Raw genomic sequence first — 19,103 nt, 5'->3', positions numbered from 1 at the left:
TGCAGTGCTCCGAAGCTGCTTACCATCCCGGGGACTCTTTGTCAGGAGCTTCTGCAGCGCATGTGCACTGTTGGGCGGGGCGCTCTTCATGAACTTGTCACAGTTTCAGGGTGGTGACGCAGGCCCTTAACCTTCTTCAGCTAAAGCACACTTATGTCCTCCGAGAGCCCCCTCTCAGGGTGTCCCGAGGCCCCTGCCCCTCCCTCAAGGAAAGCTGTCGCGTCTCTGGGTGGGGTCTGTGGCAGTTTGGTTTCATAGCTTTTCAGCCCTACAGTTTGAGGCCTTCATGAAAGCAGCAGCAGCGGCATTTGTCCTCAGCGCAGTGGCCTGCTGCAGTTCTGTCCACTTGCTTCTCCGAATGGCCTTTCTTTCCACCACACAGACTTATTCTTCAGGGCAATGCCTGGGGTCCTCACAGTCCACCATCCTCCCTAGAGCATATGGTTTGGGAAGGGAGGGGAACAAGACTTCCTGTGATGTGTGCAGGTGTTGTGAGTTTTAGGGAGCCTCTTGGCTTCCAGAGCACATGACCATCCATCCCTGTCCTCCTTACCATGCTCTTCCAAAGGAATATGTTTATTGTCCACGTTCCAAGAACTATACAGCCGGCCCTCTGTATCCAACATCCCTTATCTGTGGGTTCAACTAACTGTGGATTGAAAATACTTGGGAAAAAAGTGTGCAGAAAGTACCAAAAGGGAAAACTTGAATTTACTCATGAGTTTGCCACATGCTAGCAACTATTTACGTAACATTTACATTGTCTTTACAATTTACATAACATTTATCTTGTTTTAGGTATTATAAGTAATCTAGAGATGATTTAAAATATATGGGAGAATGTGCCTAGGTTATATGCAAATACTATAAGCCATTTTGTATTTTTTAAAAAACTTGAACATCCATGGATTTTGGTACTTTGGCTGGGGGCAGGATCCTGAAATCAGCCCCTCACAGATACCAAGGGAGTCACAATATATAAAAACAGTACCACTGCACATCAGCTTTCATTTTTTACTTTTCAGGGAACTTTTGTGTGTACTGTTTCATTCATTTCATTTTATCATCATGGCAACACTGTGGGGCAGTACAGAAAGTGAAACTCGCTCAGTCATGTCCAGCTCTTTGTGACCCATGGACTATACAGTCCATGGAATTCTCCAGGCCAGAATACCGGAGTGAGTAGCCTCTCCCTTCTCCAGGGGATCCTCCCAACCCAGGGATCGAACCCAGGTCTCCCGCATGGCAGGCAGATTCTTTCCCAACTGAGCCACAGTGGTAGCCCAGGAATACTGCAGTGGATAGCCTATCCCTTCTCCAGCAGATCTTCCCAACCCGGGAATCGAACCAGGGTCTCCTGCATTGCAGGCAGATTCTTTACCAACTGAGCTATCAGGGAAGGCAGTGCAGAAGACATCATTCAGTCCATTTTGAAGATGAGGAGACTGAGGCCCAAAGACACCTAGGTACTTGCCTAGATACTGCAGTGCAGGTCTGCCATTGCCTCACATCCTGTTTCTGAATGTCTCCCTTATGGCCAGGCCTGTGCTAACTCCTGGGGATACAATTATGAGCCATGAGGGGATAGTCCCTGTTCTCTCCCAGAGCGTCTAGTCTAGTGACAGCAATTAACGTTAAACACCTATATTAAATAAGCTATTTAGTGATACTTGGGATTTAGTCGTAAGTGGGATGTGGTAAGCTATTTAGTGATAAGTGGGATGAAGAAAAGTAAGTGGTATAGTGGGAGCAAACAGCGCAGTCCGCGAGGGAGGGTTTTCAGTTTGGAATCCAGTTTCATGCTCCTGTGCCATTAAGGTTGGGCCCAAGCCATGGGACTTGACTGTTTACTCTGAATTCAAGGATTAGAGTGGGCTTACCTGAAAGCTCAGTTGGTAAAGACTCTGCCTGCAATGCAGGAGACCCTGGTTCGATTCCTGTGTCAGGAAGATCTGCTGGAGAACGGATAGGCTACCCACTGCAGTTTTCTTGGGCTTCCCTTGTGGCTCAACTGGTAAAGAATCTGCCTGCCATGTGGGAGACCTGGGTTCAATCCCTGGGTTGGGAGGATCCCCTGGAGAAGGGAATGGATACCTGTTCCAGTATTCTGGCCTGAAGAATTCCATGGACTGTACAGTCCATGGGGTTACAAAGAGTCAGATACAACTGAGTGACTTTCACTTTCAAGGATTTCAATGCTGCAGAAGTATCTTGTGCTATCCTAGCTATCAGTCAGGTATTACAGAGGGGCCATGATGTTTTAAAACAGTCCTTTAAATTAGCTTCCAAAGAAATGCCTCTGTTAGGATGAGGGAGTGATTTGCCAGCATCATCTGTCACCTGGTGGATCACAGAGTCTTGGTCTTAGTGGCCATCCCCTTCCCCCTCATCTTGAACATCTCTTAAAGCTGCTCTGCAAGATTAAAGAGGCCATCTTGTTACATAGAGACTTGTTTGTGGTCAGAGCTTTATGAGTCATGACAACCCTTCGTAGGATAGCCTCTGAAGATGCTCTCCTTAGCGGTTTGTCCAAAGCTTTGTAATTCCTGGTGTCTCTAGGTCTGGAGAGTTTATGATGACACCGCTGTTAATTTTTCTTTCCCCATAGGTATGTGTCTGACTTTACTAGCACTCTTCACTCAATACGAAAGAAGTACAGACTGGATGATATTCCTCTCAACTCTCTTTTTCAAGAAGATTGGACGGCTTTTCAGAATTCCATTAGGTAAAATGGGAGTAAACATATATAAACACACACACACACACACACACACACACACACATATATATTAAATAGTGTATAAAAATGATAAATGTGGGGTTTTTTTCTCTTTCACTGTCTCCTCCACCCCCCCTCCAGCCTTTTAAAGCAAATACTCTAGACGCTGCAAACAAGCCAATAAACGAACCAAAAACAAACAAACAAAAAACAAACACCAAAAAGACCTGTCCTGCTCTTAAAATATTTTTAGAAGTTCTTTAGGAACTCATCTCCTTTGGTGATTTAAGTTTTTTGTCTGGCTTGAGATTTTTTTCCCCCCCCTTAGCCTGCAATTTTTGCAGTAAGTTAGAACTTTTATATTTTAGAAAATGCACAGCTGATTGCATCCTATTTCTGAATCTAAGTGCCATAGTACTAAATGGTAAGGCAGTACTCTGGCCTGGAAAGAGCCATGTGAGAGTTCCATGAAAGGACTTGAGGTGACCCTCCTGAGTCGTTGTTGACAGGCTCCAGGGTAGCGTCTGGGGCCTGTGGGCTGCTCGGTAGACACCCTGTTGCCCTAAACCCTGAGGTCTGATCAGAGTGTGATTGGTAGTGGCCTGAGGCATTTGGCCCTTGATATGTCCAGCCAGGGGATGCAAATGCCGGCCAGTGGCCGGATCTGACCCGTGGATAAGTTTTGTTTGATCACAGGATTAAAAAAAATTTTTTTAGATTATTTGCCAGCATGTAAAACCAGGTTTAACATAATCCAGCTTTCCAACATCGTGTCAAAACTGGACTCTCTGGAAGCACTGGGTCTGTGCTTGACCTTGACCTCTGCCTGGGGCTGGAAGCCGAAACCCCTGGTTGACTAGGTGATTGTTCTCTGTTCTGTTCTCCCACTCTTATGAGGCCTAACAGCTGGCCTGAGATATTGGCCTGAGATAAAAAGCAATCCAGAAATTTCTTTTCCTTACAATTATTCCTCACAGACGTGTTCTGGAAAGGCAAGCTGCTTCCCCCACTTATATTCCTTGCCTGACCCCGCGGCCTAGGTAGTGTGTGCAGGGTACCCGTGGCGCACGTGCGTCCAAAGACCATCTTATCAGGGTAAACCCGGGACCTCCCAAGGCCATTTGGAATATCTCCTCATGGGCTCTGATCTGAACTTTTATTTTTTGATGAAATTTAATGTTCTAGATGCTAATATCCCTTATCAGCTGTGGCAGCTTGGTACACCAGAAAATATTATGCATGAAGTTGTTCTGTTGTACCTGATGTGAGTGGAATATTTCACTTTCTCATAAACCTTTCTTATGATGGAATGCCTAGATATCTTGGTGATGATAGGCACTTTTAGAGAAAGTTAAAAGTTAACTAGCCCTAAGATGTTTTTAATCCTTGGATTTGTCCTGATGTTATAGTTTGGTGTTGAAGGACTCAGTGGCTGGAGTTTTGAGGCCTAGCATAAAATTACTCAGAAATTAAACAAATATTAAATTCAGACATGATGATCATTCAGACTTATCTCTCAGAAACAAATGGATTAAACTCATCTGCCTTTCATGTGATCAGGGTGAAACATAATTCTAATATCAAAACAGTTTTCTCTTCTATGGCTGGCAAATAGCAGGCATCTCACAAACATTAAATAATGAATTTTGGTTTTTAAATTTTAGAGACAAAAAATTTTCAACCCATTTTATTGTTTGTTTCTGCTTTTTTTTTTTTTTTTTTGGTCATACTAAGAAACTTGTGGGATCCTAGTTCCCTGACCAGGGATGGAACCCAAGCCTGCAGCAGTGGAAACTCGAGTCCTAACTGCTGAGCTACCAGGGAATTTCCTCCAACCCATTTTCTCAAAGACAAAAACCAAAACCAACTTCAGTATTTTGTGTACGTGCTAAGATGCTTCAGTTGTGTCCGACTCTTTGCAACCCTATGGACTATTGCTGGCCAGACTCCTCTGTCCATGGGATTCTTCACGTAAGAATACTGGAGAGGGTTGCCATGCCCGCCTCCAGGGGATCTTCCTGCTCCAGGGATAGAACTCACGTCTTTTAGGTCTTCTGCATTGGCAGGTGGGCTCTTTACCACTAGCACCACCTCGTATTTTGGGACATGTTAAATTATTTCAGATCACGTTGGATAGAGTTGTGATTCATAGCAGGGAGACCCATGACAGAGGAATATCAGAAGGGACCAGAATTCCCCTTTTACATGAATTACTAATGAATGAAACATTTCAGGCCAGCCCTCTAAGTGGGCCTCCCTGTGGCTCAGACAGTAAAGGTAAAGAATCTGCCTGCAGTGCAGAAGACCCAGGTTTGATCCCTGGGTCGGGAAGATCCCCTGAAGAAGGAAATGGCAACCCTGTCCAGTATCCTTGCCTGGGAAATCCCATGGACAGAGGAGTCTGGCGGGCTCCAGTCTATGGGTTTGTGAGGAGTCTGACACAACTGAGCTCAAAGGATTACCTGCTTTCCCACAACCCAGCACACAACCAAAAGGGTTGAATAGTTAGAATTTTTATGAATGAGACAATGTTTGTCCTGTAAATGTCAGCATTCCAGGTGCTTAAACTTGAAGTGCTTTTTGTTTTGTTTAGGATAATAGCCACCTGCGGAGAGCTCTTAAGGCAATGTGGGGACTTTGAGCAGCAGCTGGCAAACAGGTAGGAGGGGCCTCGGGGTGGGTCCCTGGGCCCAGGGTTGGGGAAGAACTTGACTGAGTACAGAGCACAGTCTGACGCCTCAGCGCTCCAGGGCTGTCTGTACCTAGGAAACGAGGTGTCAGTATTGTCCCCATTCAGCGTTTATTGAGCATCTAAAAGGAGCAAGGCCTGCTTGGCAGCAGGCACATAATTTTAGCTGGATATGAAAGTCTTGGACTAATTGAGGAAAACAGTACATGCTGTCTCCAAATTATCAGTGGGCTGGGTTCCTGCTGCATGTGTGTGAGTCAGTTATTGTAAATCGAAATAAATTTCGCCATAGAAATGGTGTTCGAAGCGGTGGTGAAGTCCCCTGGTCCAGCCCACAGAATCGGGACAAACCGGGCCAGCCTGCCATCTGGTATCTGCCCCAGGATTCTGTGTTGCAAAGTGGGTGTGTGGCAATGAGGATTTCTGGGGTGGGGTCTGGAAGGTCCCTGCTGTCTCTTTCTCTATTCTGATACCTGCCCCGAAGGGACCCCTCCGAGGGCTCCAGCTGCCCAGATGCTCTTGTTTCTTCCTTTCAGCAGAATCTCTCATTGCCTCAGTGCAGCTGGTTTCTCTGTTCCTCAGGAGTTTCGGGGAAGAAGTCTGAACTCAGGTGGTGTGGGGGCCTAGCATCTGTCCCTTCCCCTCTTTCTGGGATAATTCTTCATTGTTCTAAAGTCATCTCCGCAGGAGGGACTTTCTGGCAGTGGTACAAAGTGAAAAGCAAGCCAAAGCCTCGGACCGGGTGGACAGTAGGGCCGAGCTGCTGGGGAAGGAGGTCAGACTGCCCTTGGGGTCAGGGCCCTGAGCGAGTCGTTTCTTTTTCTCACCACTGTTGGTCTTCTTTCATTTCTTATCCCATGGATTGCCTTCAAGTCCCAAGACTTTTCATGATGGTTCTCATTATTGGGAAAGTCTTGCTAGGGGTGGGGGGTGGGGTGGGGTGGAATGGGCAGCTATTGCGGTTCATAACTCCCAAACAGCCCAGCACAGAGGTTATGTGGCTTCCTGGAACAAATAAAACCAGAACATCATAGGCATACAATGGAGTGTGTGTAAATAATATAAATGATGAAGTGAACGCACCCTTCCACCCTACTCCCACGCACACTTAGGCTCACATTCATATGCAGGTGTATACACACACACACACACACACACACACACACACACACACAGTGAAGGGAGCTAATGGTGGAGGGTAATTAGGTCTGGGTTCACAAGGGGCCTGTACAAAAATGAGAACGTTTTACATTTACATATTTAAAAGAAAAACATGTAGCTTATTATTTTTTTTTTTTAATTTTCTTAATTACAGTAGTAATTACATCCTGGGCCCAACTCATTGCACAAATTAAAAGTTCACAAGTATACAAAGTGAAAAACTGAAAAGCTCCTCACCTTATTCTTCAGAAGAAACATTAACAGCCTTCCACCCCTGTCACATTTGTTGAGCTCTGACATTAAGAACCTTATCAAGTTAACTCATTAGTCATCCCAGGGGCCCCAAAGAGATAAGTACTCTTCTTATCCCCATTTTTACACATGAAGAGACATTAAGGCATAGAATTTGGCACAGGTAATGGCTTCTTTTTTTAAAAATTAGTTATTTATTTGTGGCCGTGCTGGGTCTTCGTGGCTGTGCGGGTTTTTCTCTAGTTGCAGCAAGTGGGGGCTCCTTTCTAGTTGCAGTGCTCAGGCTTCTCAATGTGGTGGCTTTTTTTGTTTCGGAGCTTAATAGTTGTGGTGTAAATGGGCTTAGTTGTTCTGTCGTATATGGGATCTTCTTGAATCAGGGATCAAATCGGAGTCTCCTGCATTGGCGGGCGGATTCTTTACCACTGAGCCACCAGGGAAGCCGCAATAATAGCTTTTTAAGCAAAAGAAATTCTTTGTGGAAAGATGTGTGTCTGAGGTGATGCAAGTAAGAGGCTGTGTGTGAACGCGGATGTCAGCTGAGTCATCCTGAGTGAGTGTCATCACCACGCCGTCCTTCCTCAGAGATGGCTGTCCGACCTTAGACTTGTGTTTCTCTGCGTGCATATCAGAAGTCTTACCGTATCAGAACATACAGACTTGCCTTAATCTTTTAATGAAGATGAATATTACATTCTAAAGGGCAAGGAAGGATCTGGTTAAGAAGGTGAATGAGTCGAGCTCCTGTGACTGCACCCCAGTGAGGCTGAGCGCCTGGCCCGCGCTCTGGTGTGATGAGAACAGATTGAGTGTATCCAGGGGAGCCTTTTTAAGAGGTGACGTCATTCTGGAAGCACTGAGCCTGGATAGGGAAAACAGTAACAGTCACCATCTGTGTTCTAATCATGGAGCCCAAGTGTGTGGCCGCTGCCTGTAAAGCTTATCTTATCTCCACGCCAATTTCACCTGCAGAGCCCAGACTGTGACTTCGGACCACTCCCCTGGGGTGGCAGCCGTGGTAGCTCGAAACACTCCAGATTACTTGAGCGACAAGAGTGACATTGGCTACTGGGCTTTAGAGATCACCTAGGCAGGTGATCATTTTGACAAGGACCATTTTGTGACTTACGGGCTGAGTGAAGCAAGGCCGAATTGGGTGTCACCCGAGGGATTTCTCTTGAACTCGGGTGACACGCAGGGAGGTTGCCGTGGCTCCTCTCTGCTTTCATGGTGCCCGCTACCGATTTTTGGCACAGTGGCATTTTCACTGGGACACGGCTTTAGTAGGGCAGTTCAGTGGGACGATGAGGTTTGGAGAGTCCAGAATAAATATACACATTTCCCTGACTGAGGCATGGGCAGCAGCTTTTCAAGAAAAGGAGATGCGTTGAGGAAGTAGGTGAAATTGGGATGTTCGTCCCTCCCTCGTTATCATGTGTGGAATTAACTGCCTTCTCCTGGCATGGCAGATAGCACAGTATTGGCATGTATTGGGCTTTGCTGTTAATCTCTGAGCTTCTGGGCAGGCTCTGTTGTGGTTAATCATCTGAAAGCACCAAAGCCTAGCTTAGAGCCCATGACAACAATGAGAAAAAGTTTCCTTTTTTAAAAAATGTATTTGTTCTTGGCTTCGCTGGGTCTCTGTTGCTGTGCAAGGTCTTTCTCCAGTTGTGGAGAATGTGGTGCTTCTCTTGTTGCAGAGCATGGACTCCAGGGCACACGGGCTCCATAGTTGTGACCGGCAGGCTTCCACCCCATGGCACTGGATCAGGGATTGAACCCACATCCCCTACATTGGCAGGTAGATTCTTAACCACTGGACCACCAGGGAAGTCTGAAAATGTTTCTTAATGAATGAGGAAATCAAGTATTCATTTCTGCATCGTTTAGTTCACAATACTGGGAAATACATATAACAGGACATCAGAGTCTAGTGATGGTGACTGGTTGAAGTGGAGGCTAAGGAAGAATGCTGTTAGTTCCTTATTGCTGGAGCTGTGTTTATTCCAACATTCAAAAATACTGGATTTGGTTTTCGTTGTTGAGCACATTATTCAGAAATTTTTAACGATAATTTTTAATATTCAAAACATTCCCAATGTAACTGCTTTTCTTCAACCAGAAGGCAGACTGATACCACTTGCTGGCTGTTTTGAGTCTGAGACATGAATTATAGTAACCCCAATAAAGAGAGTTGACTTCCTAGAGGGAAGAGATGAAAGCTCAGCTCTCAACTCCCTGCTCACCAAGTCCAAGGCTGCCTGTCACTCACAGAATAATTATGCAACACCTGTTCTCTGCCCAGCTCTGTGCTTTTATTGTTCCGTCGCTCAGTCATGTCCGACTCTTTGTGACCCCATGGACTGCAGCACGCCAGGCTTCCCTGTCCCTCACCGTCTCCCAGAGCTTGTTTAAACTCATGTCCATGGAGTAGGTGATGCCATCCAACCGTCTCATCCTCTGTTGTCCCCTTCTCTTCCTGCCTTCCATCTTTCCCAGCATCAGGGTCTTTTCTAATGAATTGACTCTTCCCATCAAGTGGTCAAAGTGTTGGAGCTTCAGCTTCAGCATCAGTCCTTCCAATGAATATTCAGGATTGGTTTTCTTTAGAATTGACTGGTTTGATCTCCTTGGAGCGCATGGGACTCTCAAGAGTCTTCTCCAACACCATAGTTCAAAAGCATCAGTTCTTTGACGCTCAGCCTTCTTTATGGTCCAACTCTCACATTCATACATGACTACTGGAAAAACCATAGCTTGAACCACATGGACCTTTGTTTGCCAAGTGATGTCTCTGCTTTTTAACACATTGTCCCGGTTTCTTATAGCTTTTCTTCCAAGAAGCAAGCATCCTTTAATTTCATGGCTGCACTCACTATCTGCAATGATTTTGGAGCGCAAGAAAATACAGTCTATCATTGTTTCCCTTGTTTCCCCATCTATTTGCCATGAAGTGATGTGACAGGGTGCCATGATCTTAATTTTTTGAATGTTGAGTTTCAAGTCAGCTTTTTCACTCTCCTCTTTCACCTTCATCAAGAGGCTCTTTAGTTCCACTTTGCTATCTGACATAAGGGTGGTGTCATCTGCATATCTGAGGTTATTGATATTTCTCCCTGCAATCTTGATTCCAGCTTGTGCTTCATCCAGCCCAGCATTTCGCATGATGTACTCTGCATATAAGTTAGATAAGCAGGGTGACCATATATAGCCTTGACATACTCCTTTCCCAATTTGGAACCAGTCCGTTGTTCCATGTCTGCTTTTAACTGTTGCTTCTTGACCTGCATACAGGTTTTGCAGGAGGCAGGTCAGGTGGTCTGGTATTCCCATCTCTTTAAGAATTTTCAACAGTTTGTTGTGATTCACAGTCAAAGGCTTTAGCATAGTCAATGAAGCAGAAGTAGATGTTTTTCTGAAATTCTCTTGCTTTTTCTATGATCCAGGAGATGTTGGTAATTTGATCTCTGGTTCTTCTGCCTTTTCCACATCCAGCTTGAACATCTGGAAGTTCTCGGTTCACGTACTGTTAAAGCCTACCTTGGAGAATTTTGAGCATTACTTTGCTAGTGTGTGAGATGAGTGCAATTGTATGGTAGTTGGAACATTCTTTGGCATTGTCTTTCTTTGTGATTGGCTTTAAAACTGACCTTTTCCATTTCTGTGGTCACTGCTGAGGTTTCCAAATTTGCTGGTATATTGAATGAAACACTTGCACAGTGTCATCTTTTAGGATTTGAAATAACTCAGCTGGAATTCCATCACCTCCACTAGCTTTGTTCGTAGTGATGCTTCCTAAGGCCCACTTGACCTCGCGTTCCAGGATGTCTGGCTCTTGGTGAGTGATCACACTATCATTGTTATCTGGGTCATGAAGATCTTTTTTGCATAGTTCTGTGTATTCTTGCCACGTCTTCTTAGTATCTTTTTCTTCTGTTAGGTCCCTACCATTTCTTTCCTTTATTGTGCCCATCTTTGCATGAAATGTTCCCTTCGTATCTCTGATTTTCTTGACAAGATCTCTAGTCTTTCCCATTCTATTGTTTTCCTCTATTTCTTTGCATTGATCACTGAGGAAGGCTTTCTTATCTCTCCTGGTTATTCTTTGGAACCCTGCATTCAGATGGATGTATCTTTCCTTTTCTCCTTTGCCTTTCGCTTCTCTTCTTTCCTCAGCTATTTGTAAGACCGCCTCAGACAACTATTTTGCCTTTTAGTATTTCTTTTTCTTGGGGATGGTTTTGATTATCGCCTCCTATACAGTGTTATGAACTTCTGTCCATAGTTCTTCAGGCACTCTGTCTATCAGGTCTAATCTCTTGAAATCTATTTGTCACTTCCATTGTATAATCGTAAGGGATTTTATTTAGGGCATACCTGAATGGTCTAGTGGTTTTCCCTACTTTCTTCAATTTAAGTATGAATTTTGCAGTAAGGAGTTCATGGTCTGAGCCACAGTCAGCTCCCGATCTTGTTTTTGGTGACTGTATAGAGCTTCTCCATCTTCAGCTGCAAAGAATATAGTCAGTGTAATTTCAGTATTGACCATCTTGTGATGCCCATACACATGTCGTCTCTTGTGTTGTTGGAAGAGGGTGTTTGCTTTGACCAGCACATTCTCTTGGCAAAACTGTTAGCCTTGCCCTGCTTCATTCTGTACTCCAAGACCAAACTTGGCTGTTATTCTCGGTATCTCTTGACTTCCTACCTTTGCATTCCAGACCTCTATGATGAAAAGTACATCTTTTTTTGATAGTAGTTTTAGAAGGTTTTGTAGGTCTTCCTAGAACTGTTCAACTTCAACTTCTTTGGCATTAGTGCTTGGGGCATAGACTTGGATTACTGTGATATTGAATGGCTTTCCTTGGAAACAAAAAGAGATCATTCTGTCGTTTTTGAGACTGCACCCAAGTACTGGATTTCGGACTCTGTTGTTGACTGTGAGGGCTACTCTATTTCTTCTAAGGGATTCTTGTCTACCGTAGTGGATATAACTACTCTGCTAAGTGCTGGGAACTCAGAGATGAAGAATACTTGGTATGTTTCAGCCTCACCATCTGATGGAGAGGAATGGGACAGCCTGTTCTAAATATATAAGAGATGAGAGGCTGGTGAGGTCAGAGGACTGAGGCCTCAGGGGTAAGATTGGGCACAGGAAAGCAGTGCCTCTAGAAGGGGTAGGATCTTTCTCGGTGCAACAGGGCGGGGAGAGCATTTCAGATCATAGCAGCATGCGAGCAAGACATACAAGGGCCTGAAGCATGGTGTGTGGGCTGAGCTGGGGGTGGTTGGCATGGTAATGGAAATGTTTATAAGCATACAGGGGCTCCAGTGATGGAGGGCCCTGGGTGCCATGCCAGGCATGTGTAGTTTTATCTAGTGGGGCACTGGCAGATCTTTGGAAAAAAACATAAAATCAGATTTTCATTTAAAAAAGATCATTCCAGTAACCCCCAGAGGACAGATTAAATGAAGCAAGAAAGGGACAGCCACTGTGATCCAGGCAAGAAACAGTGAAGACTTGAAAGTAAGGCAGTGGCAGGGACAGGCCCCAGTTCCACAGAAAAAAGACCCGCCCAGAATGACCTGTGGGCATTAGAGACAGGGAAAACTGTGACTTGACCTTAATGGCAGAGGCAGGTAGCTGCTTGTGTCAGCTGGTCCCTGAGGAGGATCCTGTCCCCAGCATTTGTTTGCAGATCCAGGCATTTCTTGATGATGTCATGGGATTTGCTTTTGAAGAAGTAAGTGCCTGAAAGCTGCCGTGTCCAAAGTGATGTTTTTCATAATAAATCACGGTGAAGAATGGGTTGGGGAATTAGGCACGGTTGAGATGTACAACAGTGTCTAGTGTCCTAGCCACACAGGTTCGTATAATCCTGTACACGTTTAAATGTGTGAGCCGAGTGGTGACCTTGGGCTCAGGAAGAACGGAGCGAAGGTTTTCAGCCTCCATCAAGGGCGGTCATCTTCGTTAGAGACAGAGAGTCTACTCCCCAAGCCGCGCTAGAGGTTGAGCATCCCATAGAACCTCCCCGCAGGCTTTGTTCCTTCTCAGGAAGGCACCGACTTCCCTCATTATGTCTCTGTAAACCGCAGAAGTAAGCTCTATAGTGCTGGTGAGCAGGAGCACCGCACAGGTGTGTGCGAGAGTGTGAGTCCTGTGTGTAGAGGTGTGCAGGGGGCCCCAGGGACGAGCTGTCCACTGCCACATCTCGTGCCTCTGTGACCCTTGGACTGGTGTCTCCCTCGGCTTTGACCGTTCCAAAGAGATGCTCACAGAGCTCATGTGTAGAAAGCGCAGAATATTCCGGATTGCAATGAACTGACAGCTGCCCTGAGGCTGGGCGTCATATTAGGACGATGGCATATTCTGTTAGAGCGTGTTAAAACAGGAAATGAAAACGTCTGGTGTTCATTGTGCACCTGACATCCAGCTCCCTCCCGAAGGATGAATGGCATCTGTGTGCCTCATGAGGACGTCCCGGGATTCAGTGAGGAGTGTGAATGCTCCAGGAAGGAAGATCCACGGACGTGGCCCAGGGCATAATGGCCATCACTTTCATTACAGGATTTTGTCCACAGCTGGGAAGTATCTCTCTGACTCCTTCAGCCCTCGGAGCCTGACCGGTTTTCAAGATAGCATCTTGACAGACAAGAAGAGCTCTGCCAAGAACCCATGGCAAGAATATAATTACCTCCAGAAAGACAGCCCTGCCGAATATGGCAGTTTAATGGAAATACTTTATACCCTCAAGGTATGAGACCAGACTGATGGCATTCTTGCGCTCTTGAAAGCTTTTGCCTTGTCACTTACCCTCTGCCTAACCCGGCTGCTCTGCCCCCTGTGTGTGGGACCTGGGCTGTGGCAAAGCCTGCTCCCACGTCTCTGTCTCAGTTATGTTGGGGTTTTAAGAAGCTGAGCGACTAAACTGGGGTCGAACCAACTGAAACACACTTGTAGAAGTCAGATTAATGGAGCTTTATTACTGAAAGGTAGGTTGGAGGATGCGGCTCTGGATCTGTAGCCAAATGAGCTTGCCATTCTTCCCCCAGAGTTAACTTGTCAGCAGGATGGGCTGAGCTGGACGGCCCTGGACCCCCACACAGGGACAGAACGTGGGAAGGTGGCCCCCAGCCCATCAGCCAGGGGAGGAGCAAGGGTAGAGAGGCCAGGCATGAGCACCCCCTCCCCCAGTGCAAGCTTCTCCATGTGGAAGCACAAGGACGTGGGAATCACTGTTAGATTTGTCTGTCTGCCATAAAACTGCCCTTGATTTTGAGCTTTGGGCCCCCTTGGGGTCCAGGGGCAGAGCAACTTCATGACAAGTGGAATGAGCCATAGGCTCGCCAAGAATGACCCGAGGTTCTTAGCAGTCCATGGCATCCTTTCCAGAAACTTCCTCCCCCCCAACCCCAGTCTGATTTGAATCTCACTCTCTTGGTGATAAGTAGAGGAGATAGTCCTGTTCCCAGAGCACCAAATTCAATCTGAAATTATCTGTTTGGGCCTCGCGCTCTGGAGGTGAGTGTACAGTGCCCCTCAGGATGTGTCTGAGGCTTCAGCATTGCCCTCACAGGGTCTCCCCGACCCCTCTGCACCTTGACCCACCAACTGGCTGCATTTGAGCTTGACAAACACTTCTCGAAGCCATTCTGCAAGCTCACTCATCCATGCTCTGTGATTAGGTTAAAGCAGCTCTGTTTATCTTTATTGCTGATCTGATTTATGTCTGTTTGTCGTAATTGGTTCACTAATAATAGCAAAACGAAGGTTACATTTTCCACCTCTGTATTTTCTCAGGCTGTTTGAAATACCTTGGGACTCACACGGGGGGGGGGGGGGGGTGCATGCTGTGATGTACGGCTGAGAATAATTGACTTGACCTCCCTGGGAATCAGGGCTCTGTCCGTCACTCTTGTTTCTACTTGACACGTCTCATCAGTTTTTCCCTTTCTTCTGTACCCCCGAGGGACAGTGACAGGTTTGTTTTTCCTAAACTGTCACTCCATGAGCTGATACTAGCTTAAGTGCGTCAGAATCACCTGGGAAAGTGAATGAACAATATCGAGACTTGGTGGTTCAAGCAGATCCTGGGTGTCTGTGACTCACTATGTCCCCAGGGGGTCCTGAGCACAGCCAGGATCGGAAACCATCACTGTCGAGAACCCTCTCACCATTTTCCTTTTAGCGGCTTTTCAAAACATTTAGCTCATCCCTCGGGTGCATTCAGGGCCTAACAACTGGCCTTCTGCATTTTTTTGTCTTAGGAAAAAGGGTCGAGTAACCACCACCTGCTGTCCGCGTCAAGATCGGCTCTGACTCGGCTTAACCAGCAGGCGCACCAGCTGGCTTTCGATTCGGTCTTCCTGCGCATCAAGCAGCAGCTGCTCCTCATTCCCAAGATGGATGTGAGTTTCCCACCAACCGGCCAGTGCGCCCCCTCAACCCCTGTGCTGGACCTATCACCCCTTTCCTGAGCCTTAGGAGGGGCCCGCTTTGACACTCCTGGGCTAGAAGCCTCACTGCAGAGTCCCTGTTCCCTTATAACTCATTGTTTAGCATGACTGTCTTATATATATATTTTTTTTTTCTTTTTTTTTTTTTCTGTTCCCAAACAATTTATTCTTCTTAAGGGTTACTTAAGAGATCATCACTAACCCCTGCCAAGGGGCTGTCTCATCTAATTGTAGTCACTGCGATGCTGTGGTTTCAGACTGTTTCTTGGGATTAATCCTCTTGCCTGATTAACTTTCACCATTTGGAGAAGCTTCCCGGTGGCCTGTCAGGGAGAGGCAGGGGAGCTTATGTGCCATTGGATAGGCTGGGGCTGGTCAGAGGAGCTCGCTGTCTGATGAGGTCGAGTTGTTCTTATGCCAGATGTTTGTGGAGACTTGGTTCTGGAACCTTACCCAGGAGAGTGCCTTACTGGGTGTGGTCTGGTGTTTTTGAGGGAGTTTGAAGGGCAATGCTCTTTTCTGTCTTTGATACTCTTGCTGTTTGGTTATTCTTGGAATGCCTTGCTCCCTCTTCTCTGCTTGTCCTTATTGCTTTTCAAGGAATTGCCCCTCAGTCCTCTATTTTCTCTACTGGCTCTTGACTTTCTCTGTGTCCAGAACTCAGGTTTCCTTTCAGATTTCTGAGACAGTCCCCTGATCAATTTTTCTTACAGACTCCTCAAGTCTATTTGGATTTGACTTTTTTTTTTTTTATCATTCTTCTTCTTTATTCTCTTTTTGGTGTTTAGGATATTTTAAAAAATAATTTTGGGGGGGACTTCCCTGATGGTCAAGTAGCTAAGACTCCTTACTCCCAATGCAAGGGGCCCGGGTTTGATCCCTGGTCAGGGAATTAGATCCCACATGCGGCACCTCAGACCTGGCACAGCCAAAACAAATAATGAATGAAAGAAAGAGAGAAAGATAGTCTTTTGGGAAAGACCCAGTTATGGGCTTTTGCTCACCAATAGATCCTTTGCTTTCTGCTGTCCCCTAAAAAATATACTAGATCGGGAGCCAAGGGCCACTCACTCATTTGCTGTATGATTTGGTCAAGTCTTGTGCAAAATGCCATGAGATCTTCTCTAAGCAGATCTTACATTGCTACCATGGGTGGGGCGGGGTTGCATGTTGGGTTGGTGGAATGGTGGCCATTGCTGTCACATCCTAGCCGAGGTGATGTCATCATAGCTGTACCCAGACAGCCATCTGTGGTCTTGCTGGATCACATGGCTGAGGCTGGTAGAGCATCTCCTTATCCTTAAAATGGGAATACAGTGATGCTCATCATATTAATATGTGAAGATTAAGTGAGGTTTCATATATGGTAGAATTTAACACAGTCCCATCACAGCATAGTTGCTGAATAAGTAGTGGTTTTCTTTTTTTTTTTCTGTGATTATCAGTTTTTAAGAGTAGTGATAGTTTTTAAACATTAAAAATTACTCATTTTCAGAAATTCGAACAATACAGGAAAGTACAAAGAATAAAAGCAATAAACCCCTCCAAGGTCCCTCCATCCAGAAATCATCAAGCCAGACATATCTTTCTGTCCATTCACATGCTGAGGGCTGGGTGGGCATTGGTAGATAGATGGTCCATAGGAAGAAATGGAATTGTACTACTCATGCTGATTTTTTAAAAAATAAAATGTGTGCAGTATAGATTTTATTTGACTTTAGAAAACAAAGATAAATGAACCAAAGGAATGGTTGATCTTGAGGCAATAGTTTCTTCACCATGAAAGATATCAGTTCCCAGAAGATCTCCGCAAGATCAAGAAAGAAAGATTATAAAAACTACTGATAGATGGAGTCACTGTTTTTGTTAGTCACGTTTCCATTTTAGGTAGATACTAGCATTGATTCACCTGCCCTGAAAGCCGATAGGATTAGCATTCCTTCCGTCTCCCATCTCCCTTCCCCAGCCTCCCAGGTTTGGTTGTTTTTATCATTTTTATTTTGTCAGAGATTAAAGATCTGGGCTCCTGTTCTGAAACCTCAGTTCTGCCAGTTATTTAGTCTTCTTCATTGAGCCGGGCTTGGTGCCTGCACCGTCCCTTCCCCTCTACTTCTGCATTCCATGCTCATTGTTCTGCCCCGTCCTTGGCTGCCTGATCTCACCTTCTCTTTCAGGCCTCACGGGCGCTGGGAACGGATGCAGGCAGCTCTGGAGATTAGGGGGAATTCTAATGAAATTAGAATGAAAGCGCACAATACAAAGACAAACACTTTTGGCCTTAAGGATTTGAAAACTAAACCCTGGTCTTTAAATGTTTGTTTTTAATGTTTGCTGGTAAATTGTGTTGCCCTTGTCCATTACAAGAGTATAAACCAACACCATATTCCCTTTCAAGATAGGCTGGTGAAGTTTACCTACGTTACCTGGTGAAAGACGGTTAGAAAAGCCCCTTTGAAGGAAATTTTGAGTTGAAAAATAATCCACACCATTTCCTTATTGACCTCTTCAGGTCCGCCCCCTCTGCCCAGCTTTCAGGCCCTCCCCCATCAGTCCACCCGGTCTCACCCTTATTCCCAAGTACTTTTCCACTCTGGCTCTTCTTCCCTCCACCCTCATCTTAGCTCCGCCCCCCCCCCCCCCCCCACCTCCTCTGCGAAGCCATCCCAGGGCCTGCAGCCCACGGTGCCTGTCCTTTAGATGCCGTGCCCTCTCCCCGTGACTCAGCCCCGGCTCCTGGCCTCCCTTCTCTCTGCCCGCCCTGGCCTTCACCACCTCTGCTCCCTCGCTGAGACCCTCTTTGCCAAGACTCTACCACCAGGTTGCATGGTTGCTTCTTTTTAAAATCCGTCTCCATCTGTCTCCATGGCCACTGCCCTGGTTTGGGTTCTCGTCGTCTCTGAATTGTTTCTTCAGCCTCTCCACCCACAGTCCTTCTGAGAATTGCTGCATCAATCTTCATAAAGCGTTGCTCTGATTTTGTCTCAGCACATTCAGATCCCTTCCCTGGCTCCGCACAGTCAATGTGATAGTCTATCTTTAAAAACTTTTTATTATGGGAAAATTTCCTACATATATGCAAGAATAGAGGGAAGAGTGTAATAAACTGTGTGTCTTCATTACCCTGCTTTGACACTGCTCAGCTCTTGGCTGTCCTGTGTCCTATATGCCCCCTTATCTAAAATAAGAGCTCTAGGGACTTACCTGGGTGGCACAGTGGATAAGAATCCACCTGCCAGTGCAGGGGACACGGGTTTGATCCCTGGTCTGGGAAGATCCCACATGCCACAGAGCGATGAAGCCTGTGCACCACAGCAAGAGAAACCACCTCAGTGAGAAGCCTGTCCTCCACAGCCCAGAGTAGCCCCTGCTTGCCACAGCTGGAGAAAGCAAAGCAGCAAGGACCCAGCATAGCCAAAAATAAATAAATAGAGCTCTCAACATAATCACAATACCATAATCACCCCTAAAAATAAAATTAAAATAATTCCTTAATGTCATCAATTAATGTTCAAATTTCTGATTGTCTTATAAATGTCATGATTTGAACCAGGATCCAGACTAGCTCTGCACATTGGTGGCTATGTCTTTTACATCTCTTTTGAGACGTAACAGGTTACCTTCACATCTCTCTCTCTCCCTCCCTTCCTCCTTCCCTGCCCCTTTCTCTTTTCTCTCTCTCTCGTTTCTCCTTTTCTTAGCCCGATGTTCACACTGTGCATTCTCTTTCCAGCCTTTCCTCTCTGCACCTCATGCATCCCCTGGCCAGCCCCTTCTCTAGCCACCTTGGGCTCTTGTTGCTCTAAACTCTTATTGTATAAAATA

The 19,103-nt window shown here is 45.9% G+C and overlaps 1 protein-coding gene across 1 annotated transcript in view; it reads left to right on the top strand.

Annotated features, from left to right (window-relative positions):
* The window catches only part of COG7 (component of oligomeric golgi complex 7), an 86,237-nt gene that overhangs the window by 46,397 nt on the left and 20,737 nt on the right, over nucleotides 1-19,103 (top strand). Inside the window, exons 10-13 of the mRNA XM_061153005.1 lie at nucleotides 2,609-2,725; nucleotides 5,313-5,378; nucleotides 13,393-13,579; nucleotides 15,093-15,233. Of these exons, the coding sequence (XP_061008988.1) occupies nucleotides 2,609-2,725; nucleotides 5,313-5,378; nucleotides 13,393-13,579; nucleotides 15,093-15,233 (511 nt within the window). The remainder of the gene's footprint in view (nucleotides 1-2,608; nucleotides 2,726-5,312; nucleotides 5,379-13,392; nucleotides 13,580-15,092; nucleotides 15,234-19,103) is intronic.

This window comes from Dama dama, chromosome 10 (genome assembly GCF_033118175.1).
Source record: "Dama dama isolate Ldn47 chromosome 10, ASM3311817v1, whole genome shotgun sequence".
NCBI lineage: Eukaryota > Metazoa > Chordata > Mammalia > Artiodactyla > Cervidae > Dama > Dama dama.
The sequence above is the reverse complement of the archived record's forward strand: the minus strand, read 5'-3'. Positions and strand labels throughout refer to the sequence as shown.